The sequence below is a fragment of the Xenopus laevis genome, chromosome 2S (assembly GCF_017654675.1).
Source record: "Xenopus laevis strain J_2021 chromosome 2S, Xenopus_laevis_v10.1, whole genome shotgun sequence".
Classification (NCBI taxonomy): Eukaryota; Metazoa; Chordata; class Amphibia; order Anura; family Pipidae; genus Xenopus; species Xenopus laevis.
Window position 1 is genome coordinate 82,215,030 of NC_054374.1, and position 15,762 is coordinate 82,230,791.

At 44.1% G+C, this 15,762-nt stretch overlaps 1 protein-coding gene across 3 annotated transcripts; it reads right to left on the reverse strand.

The window, feature by feature from the left end:
* Positions 1 to 234: 234 nt before the first annotated feature.
* On the reverse strand, positions 235 to 15,467 carry zbtb8a.1.S (zinc finger and BTB domain containing 8A, gene 1 S homeolog). Of its 3 annotated transcripts, none has more exon segments than NM_001097724.1 (4): positions 235 to 825; positions 3,586 to 3,755; positions 4,351 to 5,285; positions 14,950 to 15,048. In NM_001097724.1, coding segments are annotated over 3 exon segments (1,410 nt in total). In that variant the 5' UTR covers positions 5,273 to 5,285; positions 14,950 to 15,048; the 3' UTR covers positions 235 to 507.
* Between the last annotated feature and the right edge of the window lie 295 nt (positions 15,468 to 15,762).

Sequence of the window (15,762 nt, forward strand, 5' to 3'; positions counted from 1 at the left end):
ACATTTTCTCATTCTGTGGGAGGGACTACAGAACGCTGAAAACTGTCTCTCGATTCAGCGTGAATGTCCACAATGTACTTCATCCTGTCTAGTGATAGGGGCATATCAATCTATTCATTCTCCATTTTCGAGTGATATGCACTAGTTAATAGACAGGACAAGGTGCATTGTGGCTTTTGTCATTCACAATGTCCTAGAGTCAAATCCCCGAGTAGGAGAAATATTTTCATCTTATAGTAGACTACTGCTTTACTGGTAATTACATACAGGCAGTCACAGGACATCATTAGACCAGGAAGTGTAATTAGGAAGATTATTTTTCTTAAGTTATTGTAGGTAAGAGTGTACATGTCTGAGTGCTGCATCCACAAATATATGAAAACAAATTAATAGCTGGCGATGTGGTGAAATGCTAGGTATGTATGCTCCTTCTTATGTGATGGGAAAGGTCTTGAAATCTACAAATAATTTATATATTTAATTTAGCTTTTGCCATCCAAAACCACTTTAGTCTTGTTTTTGCTTCAACTCATCCTCTTCACTGTCTACCACTTCCTGAATAACTAGGTCTGACTCTGCAGCTTCACTCCCATTTTCTTGCCTTCCTTCTTCTTTAAAATTCCAGCAATGTTCCCTCTCATTTTCAGGTGGCAACACCAATGGGTGGTCTTCTCCATAGTCAAAGTTGACGTTATCCAAACCAGCTTCTGCCAGACATGCTTGGCAAAGGCGGTACCTCCTTGTCCCATCCTGAATAACACGACCAGTTACTTTGGTTACAGGAAGTTTGCACCTCCGACAGATTAGTTTACCAGCCTCGTGTATCTGAAATCAGGCAAAATACAGAAGAAATTCAGTTATGGTAAAAAGCACCCAATCAGTGAGCTCTGGTTCGTAGCTCTGATCACAGGCATTTGCACAGGAATCTGACCTGCTCCTAGTGCATATGCTGCTTGCCCGGAATAGCTGCTAGAAAGCCAGGAAGAACAAGCAATGTGGCAAATATGACAGCTACCATATGGGGGATGGCTGTTTTGTAAAGTCTGGCTCCTGCAACTTGGGGGAAAGGGGGGTAGTGCTTTGTGGTAGCTTATGCTGGTTTAATGTCTTCTTTAGAGGGGAACTATTGCAAAAATGAAAATTTAATATAAGCTTCATCACACAGAAATAAGAGACTTTCTAAATACAATCAAATAAAAAGTCTGTTTCTGAAATAATCAAGTTTATGTTCACTATCCTTCTCTCAGCATCTGTTTCTCTTCATTCTGTCTTCTTGCAGCAGTTGGGTGTAAGATAGTCATAGTTAGATCCAATATATCTAATAGGGGGGGCTTCCTATCCTAGTAGATAAATTAGAGCTCATTGAAATAACTAATTCCAGTATAAACAAAATCTAACTAAATAAAATCTAAATAAATTATTGCCTTTTGCACAAATTCTGCATGTAGAGAGACATGATGTCTGGTGATTTCAATAGAGTGAACTGTAATACATCTTCTAGGCAAAAGGATCCCACCCTATAAGATATATTGGATCTGTCAATGAATATCTGACACCCAACTCCTTCATGAAGAGAGAATGAAGAGAAACAGATGCCGAGAGAGGAACAGAGAAGCTAAATTTGATTATTTCAGAAACTGTACTGAATATTTAATTGGTTTTATATAGAAAGTTTCTTATTTCAGTATGCTGAAGCTTATATTAAATTTTCACAATAGTTTCCCTTTAAATTAATGGGAACTGTATGTTGCATAATGTGCTTAACTGGCCATCAGTAGGTTAAAATAAGATGTGCCACATGGATGTCATGAACTGGTTCCCTATAAAACAGTTGATGGAATAGGTAGAATGCTGTTATAACAAACTTGTGTGGAGAAGGAGGCTGGTCATATTTTTATCTATTCCTAAAGATTAGCAAGGATATTGGGAGTCCTAGATGGGCCTGATCTCTCTAACTGCAAGGAGAGTAGGGGAGAAGACCATTGTTATGCTTACGTTGACTGCATGGGGGCAGATTTAGACACAGATTCTGCCTCCTCAGAGTCATCTATGACAAGGTACACATTAATAAAGGAGTACAAGGACCATGAATTTTATTTGGCCATACCAAGCAAGAATATGACATTTTTGCTGCATATTAACTGGTTAACCACAAGATTATGTACAGCAGGCCAATCAAGCATTCAAAAGCATTCATATAAGCAAATGAGGCAATTGAGAAACATATTCATAATTCATTTTAATTTGTAAAAGGTTGGCTACCAGTACCAGTACCAAATCAATTATATATATATATATATATATTCTCATACTATGTTTCATTGGATACATTTATTGGTCTGGACACTTTTCACAAACTTACCTTTTATATGTATCTTTGAGCTCAGTGTTACATTTCACTATTAAAACACTATCATTTTGCATAGTTAAGTAACTAAAACGCAATATTTAATTGAAAATTGTTGAAAAACAACATATAACTGAGAAATTATATAATTTGCTCATTTTAAATTTGATTCCAGTAACACGTTTCAAATTTTTTTTTGACAGGGGCATTTTTTTCAATGATGTTTTATCACCTCTTCTTTTAAGAGCATTCTGTAAATTGTTTGGGAATTGAGGAAACCAGTTGCTGTAGTTTTGAATGCGAAATGTTGCACCATTTTTGCCTGAGATAGGAATTAAGTTCAACAGTTTGTGGCCATATTTTTGCATTTAATGACGCAAATGTTTCAATGTTTTTTTCAGTTTTAATGTTTGATATTTAGCCAAGTAACTTAGCAGTTCAAGATTTATAGCCAGTTCTGTTCTAGGCTCACCCACCATCCTATGAGTTTTGATATACACTTAAAGAAAGTATTTTGGGGCTCACTTACGTGTAAATGATTTATGAGTTATTGTGAATAACAAATGGAAAGAGAAAAAAAAAGTAACAATTGAAGACCAATAAAGTTTCTAAGAATTTTTATGCTATATTAAAAGTTAATTTTAAGGTAAAATACTCCTGTAATAGGCACTTTAAAAAGATAAAACCTAAGGGCTAAACTTAGCTATATTATGTGTGTGATGTATAGTGAGTGTGGGAAACTACCAAAAGTGTTTTTGTTTTTTAATTTGTTTTCCCTTACCTAACTCAGCGATACTTGGAAATACTTGGTTAATGTGGGCTGAAACAGACAACTGCTGTAAATTCCACTTTTCTAATAATTCAAGCATTGTCCATCCTTAAAATTATTTGCCACTGTTTTATTGTAATTTATGCAGTGACATTACAAAAGGGGAAACAGACCCCATAACTGAAGAAAGAAAAGAGGCTACCCTTCCTGGTAGTTATATAGAGGTGTATGGATTATGGATTCTGTGAGTTGTAGAAGGGGGGCCCAGGAATACGTTTTGCTGAAAGGGCTTGGAAAGGTGACATTAGGCAGAGTCTAGTCTAGTCTGCAATGTTTGTATTAACTCTGATCAAAGCATTAACCCTTTTTCATTTTATAAATATTTACAGTGAAATTAGTTCTTGAGATAAATCTAACAATTTCCCTTAAAAGACAACTGGATGATGTCAAGTTAGTGTAGGATACGTACTGTCTGAAAGTGATTACGCAAGTGCTCTAATCGGGTGAACCTCTTGCCACAGGCTTCACAAGGGTATGGTCGCTCTCCTGTGTGGCAGCGCAAGTGACGTTTTAGATCTGCTTTGCGTTTCACGGTATGGGTGCAGAAAGGGCATTTAAACCTCCCAGAGCTTAGTTCATCTGGAGAAGGGAAAATGATGTTAATATATAAAAGTGCATGTTTTATATGTATACAGGTGAGGCCTATTAATCAGAATGCTTGTGACCTGGGGTTTTCCAAATAAGGGGTTAAATCACCATGCCTCTAGACTACTTAACAAAAGGCAATATTGTTTTCATCAGCTTGGATTGATGCCATTAAGCAAACCAATCTAAAATATATTAAGTACTGTCTTAAGCTAGGATAATTTGGAAAGTGACCAGATTTCAGAGCTTTCTTGATAACAGGTTTCCAGATCCCATACCTGTGTAAAATGTCACAATACACAGCAATAACAGCTGAGTTTAAAATACAGAAGAAGCAGAGTTTGCATCAAATACCATCACCCGCTCTGGCAGAATAATGTGCCTAATTGAAGTGAGAAAATGTTAATTATCTGGCACGTCTATATTCAGGCACAAAGCCTGAAATTTGCTTACGACTTGAAAAAATGGCCCATTGTCTTCAATTGTTTCTAAAGGGGCCTCAGCTTTGCCACATGTGACCTCTAGTTCTGACACCCTAACCAAATTGGCCCTTTGATATTAATATCTAATGACCATGTTGTCTGCTCACCTTCACCCCATCCAGATACTCCTCCTAAGATGGTAGGCATTGCTTTGTACAGCTCTTCTGCCTTGGTTATATGAAGAGCTGAACCCTGATCCAGAGACTCTTGCGGAGGAGATTCAGGCCAGCTGTTAGATGTAGCATCTAAATCCTCAACTTTAATACTTATTATGGACACTTGTGTTTGGGTTCTTTCCTCTTCCTGTGACACACTCTCAACTGTCTCCTCATCGTGCAGCATACACTCTGTTGAGCCTCCCACCAAGTCACCCAGTGGAATATGACTGAGCGCTGGTGTCAGAGCTTCTGGCAGTAGGCGCCTACGATGCTTACGAACAAGCTCAGGTTTTCGTGGGGACTTTGAGAAAGGGTGCTGCAACCGGGAGGAAATTGGAGGGGGGTAATTATAACCAGCAATAAAGCTGCCATGCTCGGTGGTCTTGTGTGTATGTGTTGGGCTGCTCTCTGTCCTCCAACCTGCAGCATAAAGCCCAGAACCATTACTGTCAGTGTCCTTGTCTGAAAGGCTGAAGAAACCATCTCTATCCTTCTCGTTTATGTCTAATGAGGATTTGATAAACATCTTGCAAACACCAATAACATCTGTCATTTGAAGATAGCTGGCTGCAGACATAACCTCAATAACATTTTGTCCAGAAAGTGGCAATTTGCCTGAGTAAACAAAGTCGAGAATGGCTGTAAAGGTATCAGCAGAAAACACATCAAAGGTGGCTGTGATTGGCTCACCCATGTCCCTGCAGCTTTGGGACAGAAGCATTTTGAAGTAACCACTGCTAGCAAACAGCACATTACGATGTGCTTTAAACATCTGCCCCTCTACTATAATGTGACAGTCACAAAAAAGATCCCTCCGCCGCTGTTCATCCAACTGCTGCAGAAGACGGATGTGGTGGGAAGAGAATTCCATCCTGTGGAAAATGCTAGATAAAAATATACTGAATGAATGACATACACTGTGCTTAGAATGCATAATGTGCATAATATAATAATAATGCCTGAGACAAACTGACAACCTTAAAGAATATACTCTGTATAAATATCACCGAACATGCATTGAACATTGGTCTGTGGGAGAAGCAGCATGAGCAAGGGTCAGCTAAAACATTCATAAACATTATGGGGACCATTTTTCCTGCAACAGGCAAAGTTCTGAGTCTGGCAGTATGAAAAATAGGTTGCAAGTCCAACACTTTGCAGTTAACTGTCCCATGAGAACAACAGTAATAACCGAGAGGATTACAAGCAGATACATCCACGACTGTCTGAATAGCACTGGTGTGGTGGTTACACTATTTAAAGTGGATCTATAGTGAAAATTTTATATAAGCTCCATCTTGCTGAAATAAGAAACTTTCTAAATATAATAGAATAAAAATGATGTTCCATTTATGAAATAATAAAGTTACTCTTCTTCACTCTCCCACTCAGAGCAATCTGTCTCTCTTCATTCTGTCTTCATGCAGTAGGTGGAGTCAGTTTTTGATTGACAGTTAGGTCTAATACATCCTTTGTGGGGGTAGCACCCTTAACCTAGGTGCTCACTCTTTAAAAATAACCAACACCGATGGAAATACTGTTTCTCTGTGTGCAGGGTGTTTGCCAGAGTCTGTTATTTTGTTAACTTTGGTTTGTGATGGAGTTGGTTATTTGAATTATTCTAGAAGAGAAAACGGACTTTCCGCACACCGGAATACGTTAAAATCCAAAATATTTATTGGTCCATTGTTAAAAGGCACACGTCTAACTTGATGATTAAGGGCGCATGCGCCCGAAATGCGTCAAGCTAGACGTGATGTGTGCCTTTTAACAATGGACCAATAAAGATTTTGGATTTTAACGTATTCCGGTGTGCGGAAATGTATATTTCCTCTTCATCTAGTGTGACGTGGGACACCAAGGGTATTCCAGCACCCGGCTGCACATTTCCGGACTGCCTGCAATTCACAGACAACTAGAGGTGAGTTAGAGCGGTATTTGCTCATATATTTTCTTATTTGAGTTATTCTGCTAAGAAAGGGAACCCCCCCCAAAAGATGTATTAGACCTACCTGTCAATCAAAATCTGACCTAGACCTCAGCATGAAAAGAGCATGAAGATACTGAAGAGTAACTTGATTATTTCTTAAATGGTACAGAATGTTTAATTGTCTTATTTCAGCAAGATGAAAATTATAGATGGATTTTTGTCTTACCTGTAAAATCCTTTTCTCTCTTCATCGAAAGGGGGACACAGGCACTGGAGGGTTAACTTCACCTTCCGGGAGGAAAGGACACTAAAACAAGAACTTTGACAGCCCTCCCAGGGGCCAGCCCGCTTATCCCAGCAGGCTACACCCCCACCAGGAGGCTGTCACACACCAGAACGTTAAAAGTGTAAAAGATAACTGAGGAATTAACTAGAACTGACCAAGGATGAACCTTGGGCTAACTTGACAGTTGTCCTCGCAACGAGGATATTGAAACATCTAAGATTACCAGGGCTTGGGAGCCCCACCAGGAGGTGATGCTGGATCTAGACAGAGTCTGTCCAAGGAACATTCCACTTCCAGGCTTGATATCGTAAGGGATGGGCGTGCCTGTGTCCCCCTTTCGATGAAGAGAGAAAAGGATTTTACAGGTAAGACAAAAATCCATCTTACTCTCTCATCTCAGGGGGACACAGGCACTGGAGGGACGTTCAAGAGCAGTCCCCAGAAGGGTGGGTAGATCAAGCTTAAGATTGTACGGCAGCCTGCAGTACCTTCCTACCGAAGACAGCTTCAGAAGAGGAGGCAACATGTACCTGGTAGAATCGGGTGAAGGTATGGATGGAAGACCACGTGGCGGCTTTGCAGATCTGCTCCACAGACGCCATGTTCCGTGCTGCCCAGGAGGTCACCAGTGACCGAGTTGAGTGGGCCGTGACCCTCATAGGAGAAGGTTTACCAGCGATCTGGTAGGTCCGGTGGATCGTATCCATCTGGCAAGGGTGGTCTTGGAAGCTTTAAGACCCTTCCGTGGGCCTGTAGGAATGACGAGGAGAGCATCGCACCTGCGAAAGGATTCGGATCTGTGAACATAATATTTGAGAGCTCGGACTACGTCCAGGGAATGTAGCGCAGTCTCCTTAGAACCCTTAGGCTGTGGACAAAAGGATGGAACCACGATGTCCTGGTTTAGGTGGAAGGCCGATACTACCTTTGGCAGGAAGGAGGGTATGGGCCGGAGCACAGCCTTGTCCTGGTGAAAAATCAAGAAGGGCGAGCGGCAAGAAAGTGCTCGAGGGGCTCGAACGGAGCACTCTGTAGAGCCGACAGGACTAGGTTGAGGTACCAACCAGGTACTGGTGCACGAATGGGAGGGGCGATATGCACAACTCCCTGCAGGAAGGTCCGAATGGGAGATTCCTGTGCTATATTGAACTGGAAGAGTACGGACAAGGCAGAGATCTGAGACTTGAGGGAGGCAAGGCGAAGGCCCTTGTCGAGGCCCTGCTGCAGGAACCCGAGTATGCGGGCCGTACTGTAGCGATGCGGGGGAAAAGAGTGAGCGGTACACCAGGCGATGTAAGTCCTCCATGTTCTGTAATAGATACGAGAGGAGGAAGGTTTTCTGGCAGCAATCATAGTCCCTATCACTCGGTCATCAAACCCCTGTCGTCTGAGGACTAGGGTCTCAAGAGCCAGGCCGTCAAATGGAACAGATGAATATTCGGGTGGAATACTGGACCTTGACTTAGAAGATCCTGTCAAGGCGGAAGATGGATGGGCTCTGTCTCTGCGAGATTGATGAGATCTGCAAACCAGGCCCTTCTGGGCCAGTATGGTGCCACGAGCATGGTCCTGACCCCTTTTTGCTTGATCCTCTTGAGTATCCTGGGAAGGAGAGGTAGAGGAGGGAAGACGTAAACAAAGCTTAACGGCCATGGAGCCGTGAGCGCGTCTACCCCTACGGCCCTTGGATCCCTTGACCGAGACATGAAGCGCGGAGTCTTTGCATTGGTCCTGGAGGCCATCAGGTCGACCTCTGGCATGCCCCATTGGTCGGTTAGAGACTTGAAGACCTCTGGATGCAGGGCCCATTCCCCCTGGTCGAGAGTTTCCCTGCTGAGGAAGTCCGCCGTCCAATTTTCCACCCCTGGAATGTGGACTGCGGAGATGGCCGGTACGTACCTTTCTGCCCAGGTGAGGATGCGCGAGGCCTCTTGCATGGCTCCCCTACTGCGAGTCCCTCCCTGGTGATTGATGTATGCCACGGCCGTGGCATTGTCTGTCTGAATCTTGATGGTCTTGCCCCTGAGGAAGTCTGTCCAGTGAAGGAGAGCCAGGCGAATGGCTCAGAGTTCCAGGACATTGATTGGAAGAGATGTCTCTGAGGGGAGCCATCTGCCCTGTGCCGTCTGGCCCTGACACACCGCACCCCAACCCCGGAGACTGGCATCCGTGGTGAGGATGGTCCAGTGGAGAATTGCAAATGGCTTGCCCTGGTTGAGATTGGCTGGTTGTAGCCACCACCCTAGGGAAGTCCTCGTCAGGGTGGGGAGGGTGAGGGGAGAGTCCAGAGACGTTATCTCTGGATTCCAGTGTGTCAGGATGGCTCGCTGAAGGGGACAGGTGTGAAGCTGAGCATAAGGGATGGTGTCTATTGCAGAGACCATCGAACCCAGAACCTGCATGCAAGATCTGAGAGGAGAGCAGGGCGAGTCCGCTAGAGAGAGAATGCGGCTGCGTAGGTTTAGAGCCTTGTCCGCTGGAAGAAAGGTGCGGCAGAGCTGGGTATCGAAGAGAGTCCCCAAGAATATCACTCTGTGCGGGTATCAGGAATGACTTCTTGAAGTTGATGATCCAGCCGTGTTGTTGCAGAGTCTGGATCACAAGGGACAGATCGGACTGGTTCCTCTGGGCTGATGGGGCCTTGATGAGGAGATCGTCCAGGTAGGGGGTAACTGATACCCCCTGAGACCGAAGGAGAGCTAGAACTGGAGCCAGGATCTTGGTGAAGACCCGAGGAGCCGTGGCCAGGCCGAAGGGGAGAGCCACGAATTGGAAGTGCTTCCCCAGAGTGGCAAATCGCAGGTAGCGATGATGTGCCCTGTGGATTGGGATATGAAGGTATGCATCCTTGATATCGACGGAGGAAAGAAACTCCCCGGGTTCCATTGCTGAAATGACGGAACGGATGGATTCCATCCGGAAGGAGAAACGTCTGAGGCAACGATTGAGCTTCTTGAGATCCAGGATGGGAGGAATTCCTCCGTCCTTCTTTGGGACGCAGAAGAGGATGGAATAGAACCCCTGCCTTTCCTCCTCCTTGGGTACCGGTACCACGACCCCCGCCTGTTGGAGGGAGGAAATGGCCTTCCAGAAGGCTGCTCTGCGTACGGGATTGGATGGAGGGGGAGAAGAGAGAAATCTCTCCGGAGGAGGGTGTCGGAACTCTATGGAATAACCTTGGTGGAGAACTTCGTGGACCCAGGCATCTACGAAGGAGTGAGACCAGACCTGCCGAGAGGAGACGCCCGCCCACCCTCTCGATTCGGGAGGTGGGCAAACCTTCAGGAAGAGGAGGTTTTGTCGGTGGAAGGTTTCTGAGTTTGTCTGCCAGCGGACCAGGCAGGTCTCTTCCACTTTCCTCTAAACGAAGGAGCGCTCTTTTCTGTGGTTGGAGTCTTAGCTTGTTTGGAACGAAAAGAGCGAAATCGAGAAAAACGGCGATTAACTGACTGATGTTTTGGCTTGTTCTGTGGAAGAAGGGTACTTTTGCCCCCTGTAGCCTGGCTGATGATTTTATCCAGCTCAGTGCCAAATAGAACCTTACGTTCCAAAGATAATTGTCCCAAGGCTTTTCTTAGTAAAAAAATTTTTCTTTATTTAAATTAGCATTAAAATTCGGATACAAACTCACCCCACCAGGCCCACCTTACGCGTTTCGCACCTTCCGGCGCTTAGTCATAGGTGTATCCAAATAGAACCTTGCCTGCAAAGGGAATAGAGACCAGTGACTTCTTGGATGTCAAATCCGCCGACCAATGTTTCAGCCAGAGGAAACGTCTGGCCGCTATGGAAGTGGCGGAAGCCCTTGCAATCTTCTTCGCCGAATCTAAGGATGCCTGGCAGAGAAACTGAGATGCCTCTTTGAGTTGCTCCGCCAGCTGTAAAATGGAAGCCTGGTCAGATCCATCTATAACAACCTGACAGAGCTGATCATCCCAAACTTCTGAAGCGCGGCTGACCCAAGCGGTAGCGCAGGTTGGTCTGAGGGCCGCACCTGAGGCGAAAAATATGGATTTGCAGAATCCCTCCAGCCTTTTGTCAATGGGGTCCTTGAATCCAGCCGCATCGGGAACTGGAATGGTGGTAGACTTGGCTAGACGGGAAATTGGTGGATCGACTGTAGGAGAAAGGCACCAAAGATCAGTGTCATCCTTGGGAAAAGGATAGAGAAGGGAAAAGCGACGGGAAAGATTAATCTTGCGTTCTGGAGAGGCCCACTCATCCTTGACTACAGAAAAAAGTTGGTCATGTGAAGGGAACAACTTAGCAGTCTTTTTCTGTCTCTTAAAAAGATCCTTGGAAGGATCGGCTGAGACAGGTGGAGACACGTTGAGAGTCTCAAGAACAGACTCAATCAAGCTGTCTATGTCTGAGATAGCTGGGGGAACCTCTGGTTCACGATGGGAATCCTCGTCAGAGTCCCTGTCTGAAATTTGGCCATCCTCTGCAAGTTCCGACTCCTCGTCGGAGTTCGGAAGTAAGGTGGTGTCAGAAACCTTGCGTTTCCCGGCTACCCCAGAGGGAGGTTGGGAAGTCAGCTGGGCAAGGAACTTGTCTAAGGACTCAGGGAGCCGCGCAAGCCCCTGAAGGGAAGAAATAGAGTCTGCTAAATATCTTGCCCAGGGAGGTTCAGGTACTGAAGCCGATGCACCCTGGCTGTCCGTAGAAGCAGGGGCATGGGAAGGTTGCGAACATGCTGTACATGTAGACTCAGGGTGACCCAGGGGAAGTCTGGCGCGACAACTGGCGCATGCTAGAAAAGAAACCTTGGGCACGGAAGGAACCTTGGCAGTAGATTGCGTAGAACGCAGCATAGGACCCTCCCTGGTGGGGTCTGCCATAGCACCTGAAAATTTACCTGAGAATATATATATATATATATATATAGATAGTGAGGAGATCAGCACACTCATTTTCAGATGAATCAAAAGTGCTTTTATTCAACACAGCTTTGTGTCCAACGTTTCGGTCCCCCTGGGGACCTTTATCAAGGATGCAGTGCTATACAGTGAAGTTGTTTATATACCCTCCCCCACATGTGAATTTTGGCGCCTCTATGACGTCATTAGTCCATATACAGTTGTTTTGGTTCCAAAAAAGTCTCTCTTTTTCTCTATGTGCCATGTCCTTCTGTAGTTCCACCACTGGGTGTCAGTGTTGTGCTCCGGTGCCTGGTGCTATGTACATTTACTTGAAAGAAATACCCATTCTTTTGAAACAATGTTACATAAAATTGTTACATAAAAACAATCAGAGAGATAAGGAAAAACCAATTTACTCACAGATATTGCTGAGGATACTTTGTATCTGTTTTTTTGTTTTCCTATGGAATAAAGAATAGCGTCAATTTCAGCGATTATGCAATATGAAATGAGCTATGTAAAAAGGAGCTTTTTGTTGATATTATGCAAGGAAACAATTTAGTGTGAGTTGCCCATTAAGTCCCTTTGGCATAACACAGTTCAGCTCGTGTATCCAAAATGCCTCCCGTTTCAACAATATATTGTCCATATCACCACCTCTGGGTGGGAGGCATTTTGGATACACGAGCTGAACTGTGTTATGCCAAAGGGACTTAATGGGCAACTCACACTAAATTGTTTCCTTGCATAATATCAACAAAAAGCTCCTTTTTACATAGCTCATTTCATATTGCATAATCGCTGAAATTGACGCTATTCTTTATTCCATAGGAAAACAAAAAAACAGATACAAAGTATCCTCAGCAATATCTGTGAGTAAATTGGTTTTTCCTTATCTCTCTGATTGTTTTTATGTAACAATTTTATGTAACATTGTTTCAAAAGAATGGGTATTTCTTTCAAGTAAATGTACATAGCACCAGGCACCGGAGCACAACACTGACACCCAGTGGTGGAACTACAGAAGGACATGGCACATAGAGAAAAAGAGAGACTTTTTTTGGAACCAAAACAACTGTATATGGACTAATGACGTCATAGAGGCGCCAAAATTCACATGTGGGGGAGGGTATATAAACAACTTCACTGTATAGCACTGCATCCTTGATAAAGGTCCCCAGGGGGACCGAAACGTTGGACACAAAGCTGTGTTGAATAAAAGCACTTTTGATTCATCTGAAAATGAGTGTGCTGATCTCCTCACTATCTACAAATGAACAATTGATCTTGCACCTCAGCTATCATACAAAAATAGAGTGCGGACGCCCACAGGACTTATATATATATATATATATATATATGAATATATATATATAAAATTATATATATATGGAAAAGGTAGCCCAAGGGTCAGAATATATATATATATATATATATATATATATATATATATATATATATATATATATATATATATATATATATATATATATCACATCACATATATACACACAGGCCTGAGGGGGTGTCAGCCGTCCCTGGAGATGAAGCCTCTAACGCTGAACCCTCTGCCTCTGGAAGAGGAAGTTAGCCTGCCGGTGCCTGTGCAGGAAAAATGGAGCCCTGTGGGGTCTAGAAGGGACCTGTGGCAGACGGGAGATCAGGAGGGAGCGCTGCAAGACTGCGCCAGACAAGGAGAAAACGGCGCGAAGGAGAGGGGAAGTGCGCGCGCATGCGTGATGACGTCATCATGGCCCCTGTGAGAAGGAGAACCTGCCGCTCGTCTCCCAAGGCAAGGGAGCAGGATGGCTGGCGTTAGAGTGGAGAGCCACTGCTGGGCTTGGGGTGTGGAAGTGTTGAATCCAACCGCTGCCCCCAGCCAGGAGAACTGAGCCGCAGCTCCTGTCTCCAAGTGCCTAAGGGCTCAGGGAACAGAGCAGGAGCTCCTGTCCCAGTAAAAATTGCCCTGCATCAACCGGAGCTGAACCGGAATTCCTGCCAGGGGAACCTATAGAAGAAAATAAATAAATAATTAATAAATAAATAATAATTAAATAATAATAATAGATAAATAAAAATCTCCCCTGAGGGGAGTGTCCTCCTCCCATGAGGACACTAAAAGAACTGGGGTGTGACAGCCTCCTGGTGGGGGTGTAGCCTGCTGGGATAGGCAGGCTGGCCCCTGGGAGGGCTGTCAAAGTTCTTGTTTTAGTGTCCTTTCCTCCCGGAAGGTGAAGTTAACCCTCCAGTGCCTGTGTCCCCCTGAGATGAGAGAGTAATAATGTTTTTTTTTTCCATGATAGATCCCCTTTAAGGCAATTATATGCAGGGCTGGCCAAACCATCAGAGGGCAAAAAGTCATTCTTTGCACCAATTGACAATTAAGTACCTTCTCTAATATAGGCTATACAACGGTTGTTGCAGGGATCTGAAAACTGCAAATCAGTCTGTTCCTAATTGCCAAGAACAAGGCTGCTTCATTATTATTAAGGAGAAAAAAGAAAGTAATTGTAAATGTGTTCAGGGAACCACTTTACATATGATTATTCATTCTCAGACTGCAAGTCTTCCCTTTGAATTGTTTGTATTGTTATACTATTGCAGAGAGCTGTATACTTTGACAGTGCCATATAAAGAAATGATTATGACCTGGCTTTATGGGTGGTAATTTAATATAAATATAGATTTAGGTACTCAGCACAGTACAACAGAATAATACATTAATAGAACAGCTCCATTACAATAATAAACAAAGTACAGTTGCCATAAAGGATAAAGTGTTAGAGACAAGAGGAAGGAAATCCCTACCCCACAAAGCTTACAATCTAATGGATGCGTATGTCAAATATAGCCTTATAAATTCACTAATTTGCCAATAATCTCTGACAGTTTCCTATATGTGGACGTTTAATCACCGGATGATATGGACAGCACATCGCACTGTAGCTCCTGCCATTAGCTCTGGTTAGTACTAGTAGAACTGCTTTTGAGCTAGCCAGCCCATTGGTTGAACCGTCACAAAAGGGAAAAAAAACAGCTGTACTTTCAGACGAACTACCTTTCTGATTGGCTACTCTTGTCGCCGGTAAAGGGATTTACCATATAGACGTTCTGTGATTGGATCCACTAAATGCCACTCATCGAAAGGAGGGAACCCTGGCAACGGTGGTGTCTAATTGGCTGCCGTCGCTGTCCATTAGACTTCCCACATTACCGGGGGATACGCCGTACAATTTTCCTCGCAAAACAGATGTATAACCAACATGCGGAGCAGTTAAGTGTGTCGAGCGCGGCCCTTTCGTCCGGTTAACAATTCTTTACCTGAGGGCCGTGATATTGTATTCGGCCTGGATAACCTTACCAAGCCCCCTGTATCTGCCCTTGTAATTTCTCCGGACCACAACTAGCGACCCCCCGGGTCACCTCATAGTTGCTGTAACCTTACCGTACACTTCCCCCAAGCTACTCACCTGGGATCCTGCCTTTTCCAGGGTGAGACAACGTTTTGGACGCTACACCCGAATTTTCTTCACCCTGTGATGTTTCCGCCACCCGAATGTCCGGACAAAGGAATGATCACGTGACGACGCCCGAGGGCTGAGACTGTCTTAAAGGGGCCGCGCCCGTAGGGGGGTTTGAGGATGTGAGGGGCGGGTGTGTGTGTAGGAGAGACACCCGGAGGAGTGTCATGGAAGTGTGTGAGGGCGGGTAATAGGATGTACCCCATTGGGGTCACCCATTTAGTTGATGTAAACGCGTGTGGATGTGGAAAACGGAGCGATAGTGGTGCATATTCAGGCTGCGCGCCCTTACACAGGGACGGTGCGACCATGTTTGTATATATGGGACGGTGCGTTTCATGTTAACATAGAATGAATTGATGCCAGCCCGCTTAGCCTGTGTCCTTACTTACAGGGTGTCTGTCTCAGCACTTTTACAGCGTACAGCTATTTTGTTTGTATTTAGTGGTTTCTGGTTACACAGCTCTAGGTTTGCATCACACGAAAGAATCATGTAGAAAAAAACCACATCATAAAATATATGTGGTTTTATTTACAGGATCCTTTCATGTGATTTTGATAGTGGCCTTACAACTACCAGACGAATGGCTTTACTTGTCTCATAAATCTTATACAATTTGTTTGATTATAGAAGCTACCTTTCTACCCCAGACCAGTGCTCTCTTCATCAACAATGCACCAACCTAGGGTACTTTTCAGTGGATTGCTCATTTGTTTGAGCGTGAAAGGGGTTTTGTAGGTAAAGTGTATCAATACTAATTT